This window comes from Schistocerca piceifrons, chromosome X, assembly GCF_021461385.2.
Source record: "Schistocerca piceifrons isolate TAMUIC-IGC-003096 chromosome X, iqSchPice1.1, whole genome shotgun sequence".
Taxonomy (NCBI): Eukaryota; Metazoa; Arthropoda; class Insecta; order Orthoptera; family Acrididae; genus Schistocerca; species Schistocerca piceifrons.
The window spans coordinates 329,165,871-329,176,537 of record NC_060149.1 but is presented as its reverse complement, the minus strand read 5'-3'; the positions used below and the strand labels follow the sequence as shown (position 1 = coordinate 329,176,537).

The 10,667-nt window shown below is 39.9% G+C and overlaps 1 protein-coding gene across 1 annotated transcript; it reads left to right on the top strand.

Moving 5' to 3' along the window:
• Nucleotides 1–7,157: 7,157 nt before the first annotated feature.
• On the top strand, nt 7,158–9,530 carry LOC124721091. Its single transcript, XM_047245903.1, has 2 exons — nt 7,158–7,522; nt 9,253–9,530. The coding sequence occupies exons 1-2, from the start codon at nt 7,189–7,191 to the stop codon at nt 9,489–9,491; spliced, it is 573 nt and encodes a 190-aa protein (XP_047101859.1). The 5' UTR covers nt 7,158–7,188; the 3' UTR covers nt 9,492–9,530.
• Nucleotides 9,531–10,667: the final 1,137 nt, after the last annotated feature.

The following is a 10,667-nucleotide window of genomic DNA, read 5'->3' as shown; positions in this document are numbered from 1 at the left end:
GAGTAATGTAGTTGCTCACGTACGTCATTAGGGCCATAGAATCAAGACGAGGCCCACGTCTCTTATGAATTGAAATATTACCTGCTGTACTGAAAATCGATTTGGCACAAATGGTTCGCATGCATAATAACGAACGTGTCACCTCCTTTTGTTTAAGGCGTTTACCGTCATGAGAATAATGGATTTGTGATTGTAATCACGAATTTACGGAAGTGCGCAATGCTGTCATCAATCGAAATTAAAGAAACTCTAATGCTATTTGTTCGTTCTAAAGCGTCCGTTTATCTGAACCGCTATATTCAGACCTCATACAGTCATTCACTTCATATATATGGTTATAAAATGTTGCGTCGTTCATTCTTTCACCGTATCATCTGAAAGTCAGCATTTTTTCTTCTTTTGTTTTATGAGGTGGTTAGTAAGATGGCTCTCAGTCTGAAAAGTTCAACGTTCTTTTCATGTTTCCGTTATCATGAAATTTTTCTCTTGAATTACTGACCTTCTCCGAAGCGTGGGGTGAGATTTTTTCCTACACTTCACTTTTCAGTGACTTTAATCAATCCATGTGTGGTATCATAAGGCCATACGGGTCTCTTTCCGTCATACTGAGACATCTTTCAGAAGGCACTAGTGGCTGGAAGTTTACTACTGTGTAAAGAGTTACAATGTTAGTTGAACTTACAGAATTTGTCATATTGTTCGATTGTAGCAAACAAGTCCCCAAATAACTGTTTTGTTTTGTGGAAAAGTTTACGTTTTGTTCTGTTTATATTGAATGTGTACCTGTGATTTCGTATCTTCTCAGTTTGTGTGTCTCGACAGTTAAGCACGGAAAAGCCAATGGTGTTTGTAATTTACGTTCTTCATCAAGTCATTCGACTTCTTGTTGAAAAAACACGCCAGGAAATGATTATCTTTACGTATTGTTACACAGCCGCTAAGAATTCCATGGTTCTACCAGGGCTAAACACTTCTGACGAAAATTTTACCTTATAAACACGCTTGATTCGATTATGCTTAACTTTTGGGCACTAGTATAGTACTCTTTTCTTCTTTACCAAATAATGCACTTTCTTTCACACAGGTAGAATAATGATTAATTGTTTACAAACTGTAAACCATATTCAATCGAAATTGTGCCCTCACGTTTTCATCTTTTACGTTCTCTATCGAACATCCTTCAAGGAACTTCCTTTTCGGATTAAAATATGTTACGAACAAGGCTCGAAGATTCTTTGCATCAAAATCACATGATTTCTACATTCACGGAATATAAAGGCTACCTTATCGTTGTAAGACTACTGTGAACAGTGAAGGAAACTATATTATTGATGATTAAAGTCTCTGTTATGTGTATCTGTTGTACATATTGAACTTCTGGAAAAACTCTACATATGGGTCGGAACATGGAATGTTAAATCGCTTAATTTGGCATGTAGGGTAGGAAGTTTAAAAAAAAAGAAATGGATAGATTGAAATTGGTTATAGTTGGAAGCAGTTAAGATTGGTGGCAGGAGGAACAGACGAGCACAGGGTTAAAAGCACAAAATTAAATAGAGGTAAGGCAGGAGTAGCTTCAATAATGAATAAGAAAATATGAAAGGAAGTCAGCTACTATGAACAGCGTAGTGAACGTATTCTCATAGCCAATATAGACATTAATCTCACCCCCACCACAGTAGTACGAGTTCATATTCCAGCTAGCTCCGTGAATTATGAACAGATTGAAGAAATGTAAGATGAAATAAAATAAATTATTCAGATAATAGTGAAGACGAAAATTTAATTGGAATTCGATAGTGGCAAAAGGTAGAGAAGGACAAGCAGTAGGTGAAAATGGTCTGGGGAAAAAGGATTAAAGAGGAAATTGCGTGGTAGAATTTTGCACAGAGCATAATTTGATCAACGCTAACACTAGGTTTAAGAAACATGCAAGAATATTGTATATATGGAAGAGAGCGGGAGACAGCGTAAGGTTTCAGACTGAGTATAAAATGGTAAGACTGAGATTTCGGAACCAGATATTAAATTTTAAGACAGTTCCAGGCTCAGATGTGGACTCTTACCACAATTTACTGCCTATGAACTGTAGGGTAAAACTGAAGAAATTGGAAAAGGTAGGAAATTAAAGAGATGGGATCAGGGTAAGTAGAACGAAAGGGGAAGCTGTTGAGAGTTTCATAGATATCATTAGGGAGGGGTTGACTAGAACAGAGAAAAGGACTACAGCAGAAAACGAATGAGTAGCTTTGAGAGATGAAATAGTGAAGGCAGCAGAGGGTTAAATGGGTGAAAAAACAATGACTAGTAGAAAACCTCGGCTATCAGTGGAGATACTGGATTTAACTGATGAAAGGAGAAAATATAAAAATGCAGAAAATAAAGCAGGCGATAGTGAATACAAAAGTCTAAAATATGAGACTGACAGGAGGTGCTAAAGGTCTAAGCGAGAATGACTAGAGGCCAATATCAGGAATTTGGAGCATATTTCACTGCCGGAAATACAGATACCGCCTACAAGAAAGTTAAAGAGACCTTTGCAGAAAAGAGAAACAGCTGGATGAGTTTCGATAGCTCAGGTGGAAAACCAGTACTAAGTAAACATTAGAAAAAATAAATGGTTCACATGGCTCCTAGCACTATGGAACTTAACAGCTGAGGTCATCAGGAACCTAGACGTAGAAATACTTAAACCTAACTAACCTAAGGACCTCACACACATCCTTGCCCGAGGCAGGATTCGAACCTGCGAACGCAGTAGCCGCGCGGCGCCGGACTGAAGCGCCTAGAATCCCTCGACCACAGCGGCCGGCCTAAAGAATTGAAAGCTTAAAGGTGGAAACAGTATATATAGAGGGGCTATGCAAGGGAAATGAAGGCAATATTATTGAATGGGACAGAGGACGTAGTTGAAGATGAGAGGTATGATACTGCGAGAAGAACTTGACAGAGCAGTGATAGACCTAAGTCGAAACAAGGCCCCTGGAGCAAACGGCATTCTGTCGTATCTACTGATAGCCTAGGGACAGCCAGCCATGACCAAACTAATCCATTTACTGCGCAAGATGTATGAGTAAGGCGAAATACCCTCAGATATCTAGAAGAATCTAATTATTCCAATTCCACAGAAAACAGCAGGTGAAAGGTTTGATTATGAAGTAACTATTAGTTTAGTACATCTTCTTGAGAAGTACTAACATTTCATTTCATTTATTGCATATCTAATACCTGCTACCTGATATTTTTTAAAAGCAGGTAGTACCTTACACAATTTTACATGTAATAGCACTTTGTTCCACATACTAGAAAAATTTATTTTGAGCAACGAACAAAGATAATTACAGAGTTACAAAGAAAGTTAAGTTAGTTGTAGAAAACGGAGTATTAAAATAATAAATATTAGTACTTTAGAAGAAAATAATAGAAAGATGGTACTTACATGTAATCTTTACAGAAGAATGGAAAAACCGGGACAAGCCGACCTCGAGGAAGATCAGTTAGGATTCTCGACAAGTGTAAGAACAGGTAAGATAATGCTGAGCATACGACTTCACTTAGGAGGTAGGTTAAGGAAAGGCAAACCTACGTTTGTATCATTTTTAGATTTAGAGAAATTTTTTTGACTGTGTTGACAGGAATATTCTCGTTGAAACTCTGAAAGTCACAGGTGTAAAATACAGGGAGCGAAAGGCTATTTACAACTTCTACAGTAATCAGACAGCCATTATCAGAGTCGAGGAGTACGAAAGGATGCAATGGTTGAAAAGGGAGTGACACAGAGTTGTAGCCTGCCGCCGGAGTTATTCAATCTGTACATTGAGCAAGCAGTAAAGGAAACCAATGAAAAATGTGGAGTAGAAATTAAAGTTCAAAGAGAAGACATAAATTTTTGAACTTTGCTGACGACACTGTAACTCTATCAGAGACAGTAAAACAGTCGGAAGAGCAGCTGAAAGGAGTGGAGGGCGTCTTGAAACGAGGATACAAGATGAACACCAGCAAAATCAAAAACAGAATAACAGACAGTAGTTTAGTTAAAGCAGGTGATGTTAATGGAATTAGATTACTAAACGAGACTCTAATGGTATTGACAAGTTTTGCTATTTGGACATTAATACAGAGTGATTCAAAAAGAATACCACAACTTTAGGAATTTAAAACACTACAACGACAAAAGGCAGAGCTAAGCACTATCAGTCGGTGAATTAAGGGAGATACAAAGTTTCATTTAGTTGTACATTTGTTCGCTTGAGGCGTTGTTGACTAGGGTGAAAACCAAACTACCCGAGGAAGCCCGTGACAGAGCACTTCATCACTGGCCTCCAAGAAGCCCTAATCTTACTTACCCCCTGCGATTTTTTCTTATGGGGGTATGTTAAGGATATGGTGTTTCGGCCACCTCTCCCAGCCGCCATTGATGATTTGAAACGAGAAATAACAGCAGCTATCCAAACTGTTACGCCTGATATGCTACAGAGAGTGTGGAACGAGTTGGAGTATCGGGTTGATATTGCTCATGTGTCTGGAGGGGGCCATATTGAACATCTCTGAACTTGTTTTTGAGTGAAAAAAAAACCTTTTTAAATACTCTTTGTAATGATGTATAACAGAAGGTTATATTATGTTTCTTTCATTAAATACACATTTTTAAAGTTGTGGTATTCTTTTTGAATCACCCTGTATAATTGATAATGGATGAAACACAGAGAATATAAGTGTAGACGCGCAACACAAGAGAATCCTTTATGAGGAAGAGGAATTTGTTAACATTGTAAATACATTTAAGTGTTACGAAGAATCTTCTGAAGGTTTTCGTCTGGAGTGAAACCATGTACGGAAGTAAAAATTCAAAATGGCTCTGAGCACTATGGGACTCAACTGCTGACGTCATTAGTCCCCTAGAACTTAGAACTAGTTAAACCTAACTAACCTAAGGACATCACACACATCCATGCCCGAGGCAGAATTCGAACCTGCGACCGTAGCGGTCTCTCGGTTCCAGACTGCAGCGCCAGAACCGCGCGGCCACTTCGGCCGGCACGGAAGTAAAAGATGGACGATAAACAATTTATACAAGAAGAGAATAGGGACTTATGAAATGCGGTGTCACAGCGAAATGCTGATTATTAGATGGGTAGATGGAGTAGCTAATGAGGACGTATCGATTAGAATTAGGGAGATAAAGAATTTGTGGCACAACTTGACTAATAGAATGGATCTGTTGGTATGACACATTCTGAGATATCAAAGGATCAGTAATTTAGTACTGGAGCGCAGTGTGTGGGCTAAAAATCGTAGAGGGAAACCAAGACATGAACACAGTCAGCGGATTCAGAAGGACGTGGATTGCAGTAGTTCTTCCGAGATAAAGAGGTTTACACGGAGTAGAGCAGCATGAAGAGCTGCATCAAACAGGTCTTCTGACTGGAGAAGCCTCCAACAACATCTGACAAATGTTACCGCATGCTCATCTGAAAATTCTGAATCATTTCAATAAATGTTTACGTATTAAAGTGGGCATCAATTCGCTTTTAATGGAAGATGTTAATAAAGAAACTATAACGTCCCCTATTTGAAACGTTTCCGTGGTCAAAAGAATGATTGTGTTAGAAAAATGAAGACCATATTTGTTTATAACTTCAACACAATAAGGTTTCCACTTATTCCACTTAGCCAATTACAGCCATTGCATATAACTAGACTCGGAATGGAGAAACACATTATCGGAAGATTCCAGCATCCTATGTGATAGTGCACGAATACTGTGTTGTTTAGAACAACAGTACTATGTAACTGTCATTTTTTTTACTTCTGGATGGTTATTCACTAATATAGAGCAACAATAAATTAAAATAATCACCACTGATTAGAAGTAAGTGTTTTTCGTAAGAAGTTATTTCATTAAGGAAGAATTACTGCGAATTTCCCTTTGTGAAATTTTGTTGTTTATTTGCTTTTGGTCTCATAAGGTAAAAAGGAAAAATAAAAATCATACAGCTGTATTGTCGTGTATCTCAGTTTGTTGATGGTGATACAGTAGGTTGAAGACTCATTTCATTTACCTTAGAAGATAATCTTATCTGCTGTGTTGCGTAAAATTTCCCAGAAAACAGGTGCAATTTTATCGTGTGTAACATGTAGCAGTAAGAGTTTACATTTCAAGAAAAAGAATGTATTTGAAAGATTACTGAAACTAATTTTTGCTTGTCCTCAATGACTAAAACTTTATTTTCTAGTGTTTGTATGTCAGTACTTGTGTGTCCATATGCTGCAATGTTATTTCATTGTAATACAGACAGCCTGAAAATGGTCCAGAATAAAATAATGTAAAATGATGACCCTGTAGTACATATAATGGATTCTTAAAACGAATAGATGAATCTATTTACATAGAATCAGTCATTTCATACACAACAAAATTTTTCGTTTTGCTATTTCACAGTAAATTTCACTCTTTTTGACTGTCGAACATTGTCATTTGGGACTGCTGACCAGTGTTACTCACCTTTGATGTAAAGATTATCATGGGACTGGGTATGGAAACTACAAAGAGTGAGTAAGCTTTGTATCAGGGGCCCTGCCAGAGCTTCCCCTACCCTGTATTTTCCCCCACCCTGTAACTTCCCCCACACTGTAGCTCCCCCACTGCAGCTGTCTCCCACCACTGCCTGTGTGCCCCCACTCCGAGACTCCTCCAACAGTTCAGAAAGAGCGCAGCTGTCATTCAGTTCGAGTGAGATCTCCGTGCGTAGTGCCACTTGTCCGAGCTATTCGAAGAACGTCTCAGTGCTTTGCACGAGGTCCGGACGGTTTCATAGTATCAGTTGGATCACTCTATAGTGCATTATGTCGTCACAGGCTCCCAATGAATTAGGACAGAACGCGGTTATGTGCTACTTCCCTTGGCTTCCGTACTACCTTAGGTACCAGATTGGGTTTGATATTCTTGTTAATACTCCTGATGCACAAGCGGATCCTTCCGTGGCAGGTCAATCTCCGCGCTTGATCCATGTTCAGTTGCACTTTCCAGATGGGTTTCTCTGTAATCCTGCTAACTTCGATGAACTGCCACATCCCCTTTTCTTTCTAGGTGGTGAGCGAGACGTCTACCCTTCACACCCCCATTTCAATCCGCCAGTGTACCCAGATTACTTACATGCAACCGCACCCTTAAACCACCTTGTACAGATGTACTTCCACAGAGTTATGATGTGGCAAGGACAACTTGATACTCGTGTGGTTGTACGTGTCGTAAATGGTCAGCCTCGGGAATTTTTGGTAATCGATGACACGCTATACGATGCCATTCCTCAGGGTAATGAGTGTGGCGAGTTTCATAGAGAGCCAGAACATGTTCGCAACAAACGACCGCAGGGTGTTCAAAAACGCAAGCGTTCAAAACAGTCGCACAAACAGTCAGGACGTTCACGTCAGCATCCCTCAAAGTCAGGAATCACAGGTCAACGAGACGCATCATATCCAGCTAAACGCACATACAGTGAAAGTGTCGCCACAGACCCCAGTGAGTATAACGTAATGCTTATGAACCTCTTCGTTAGCATTTTAAGCATGTAATGCTCCCTGTAACTGTTCTACTGTATTCATGAGTTATACTAAGGAGCTACCAAATTAGAAAATGTCGTTGCCACTATCTAGGGGAAACAGTAGAATACACTGCTGCCAACAAGATTTGAAGTAATTCTGTTATGCAATCACTGTGAACCTTCGTTAATCACTAACAAAATTCGTACTTCATTAGAATGTGATAAGCTATATAAGCTAGATTTAGAATTCTGTGTATGGACCTTGTATGATAATTTGTTGAGCGCGATGCATACTGAACTACTACACACTTACAATTAGAAAATACTAAAGCAACCTAAGCGTTTTAAAGTGCATATGTGTTATATAGATAGAGCGTTATTCTGTACAGACTGTAGCACGAATTAGAATCTGACTTGACCATTTCAGTTTTAAATCTTCCCTTTGGAGCACTCTGTATTTATTACTATTTCGTGTATTTTATACACATTCAGCATTAGTTTTCTATTCTGTGCAGAAATTACAGCGATGTGAACTTACGTTCGTACTGACTGAGAAGCTACGAACTAGATTTATTTATAAGATCTGTTCACTTTTCTGCTACATACAAGGACAAATCTTTTCCCTAACGTTTATAAGAACGAGTTGTCTTAAAAACAATATGGAAACATATAACAAATTATGTGCTAGCACTCGGTAAGTGATACCCAATGTAAAACTGCTCTACTAGTTACAGGCTTGCAGTGATTATCAGTTTCCGCTACATACATAAAATTCCAATTGAGACTGGCCGGCCGCTGTAGCCGAGCGGTTCTAGGCTCTTCAGTCAAGAAACGCGCTGCTGTTACGGTCGCAGGTTCCAATCCTGCCTCAGGCATGGGTGTGTGTGATGCCCTTGGGTTAGTTAAGTTCAAGTTGTTCTAAGTCTAAGGGACTGATGACCTCAGATGTTAAGTCCCATAGTGTTCAGAGCCATTTGAACCAATTGAGACTAATGATAATTTTTAAATTTTCCGTACGCAAATCTTAATGAAAGTGTGCACAGCCATAATTGTACAGCTTCTACAGTATGTTAAACTGTATTTTGGAAACTCAGAAACTCTAGGTGAATCAGTAATAATTAGCAAAAATATGAATTTTCACACATGGATGTTATTAGTTCATGAATCACAGATGTGCATCAAGATATGTCATTTAAGATTTACCTACAGCCCAAAATACAACATAACAGGAAATTGCAACAATTTAACAGCACTGCACAGCATAGAGTACCTGAGATATATTTCTTTACTTGCAATTTTTTTTGCTACTTAGCTTAACTTTTTTCACTATATTTAAACTTACTGGTTGTGCTGTACTAAACTAGTTATCAGTGAGTTACCTGTAGCAAATAATTTGTTAGATGTCTGCAAAATCTTTTGCCTTTGATACACAGTTAACAGAGAAAAAAATGGAGTTGCTCACAAGAATCACAATAATTGACAGACCTCGCTTGTTTACCATTCTTGAATGATTCTTGTGATATCTCTTGAAGCCAAATATGCACAGTATGCCATTAGTGGCCTTACATGATGTATCCTTCAGGTGTCTTACAGCTAAAATATTTTTAGTCTATATTTCTTTACATCTTCTGCAGGATCCATTACCACATGTCGTTTATTATAATAACTATGGTGTACACTATTAATGTGTGTGTGTTTTTTTTTTCAGAAGACCATCTGCAAAACCAAGATATGTTTACACAGACTCAGCTAATGGCAGGGGAATATGAAAGCATGCAAGAGATGCAACACGAAGAGCATAATGCCACATCAGTTACCACTCAGGCTAATGTTGCCACTGTCACAAAGGAAATGGATAATTTGGATTTGGATGGTCAGAATACTGATGAAAATGTCGTTCAAGATGACGAATACGTATTTTTTGATGGCTGGATAGTAAATTTTTAATTTTGATATTGTTGCTTCGCGCATTCCAGTTAACGAATTAAAAACCTAAGCAAAATGTTCATGTCCAACAGCAGAAATACGAAAAAAATGGTTATGTTACTAGAATTTCGACATAATACAACACTATTTTAAGTGTAAGCTTAATATGGACACTTGTATTGGAGATATAACAGCAGTCAGATTATTTTTATTGTCGAATTGCTGTAGTTAGAAAGGAGAATAAAAAAAATGTATAACTGGAAATAGAAGTAGATATTTCGGTTAAATTAGGCTGTTGTAATCATGAAATTGACATTTATATGTGGTAAATAATGTATGGACTATATAAATCTGCCTTTCTGCACTAAAATTCGATATGATACACTCCTGGAAATGGAAAAAAGAACACATTGACACCGGTGTGTCAGACCCACCATACTTGCTCCGGACACTGCGAGAGGGCTGTACAAGCAATGATCACACGCACGGCACAGCGGACACACCAGGAACCGCGGTTTTGGCCGTCGAATGGCGCTAGCTGCGCAGCGTTTGTGCACCGCCACCGTCAGTGTCAGCCAGTTTGCCGTGGCATACGGAGCTCCATCGCAGTCTTTAACACTGGTAGCATGCCGCGACAGCGTGGACGTGAACCGTATGTGCAGTTGACGGACTTTGAGCGAGGGCGTATAGTGGGCATGCGGGAGGCCGGGTGGACGTACCGCCGAATTGCTCAACACGTGGGGCGTGAGGTCTCCACAGTACATCGATGTTGTCGCCAGTGGTCGGCGGAAGGTGCACGTGCCCGTCGATCTGGGACCGGACCACAGCGACGCACGGATGCACGCCAAGACCGTAGGATCCTACGCAGCGCCGTAGGGGACCGCACCGCCACTTCCCAGCAAATTAGGGACACTGTTGCTCCTGGGGTATCGGCGAGTACCATTCGCAACCGTCTCCATGAAGCTGGGCTACGGTCCCGCACACCGTTAGGCCGTCTTCCGCTCACGCCCCAACATCGTGCAGCCCGCCTCCAGTGGTGTCGCGACAGGCGTGAATGGAGGGACGAATGGAGACGTGTCGTCTTCAGCGATGAGAGTCGCTTCTGCCTTGGTGCCAATGATGGTCGTATGCGTGTTTGGCGCCGTGCAGGTGAGCGCCACAATCAGGACTGCATACGACCGAGGCACACAGGGCCAA

Excerpts from the sequence above, each read along its gene's own strand:
- LOC124721091 (XM_047245903.1), top strand. The coding sequence starts at position 7,189 with ATGTACTTCCACAGAGTTATGATGTGGCAAGGACAACTTGATACTCGT. Across the intron at positions 7,523-9,252 it reads AAGTGTCGCCACAGACCCCA|AAGACCATCTGCAAAACCAA; the intron begins GTGAGTATAACG and ends TTTTTTTTTCAG.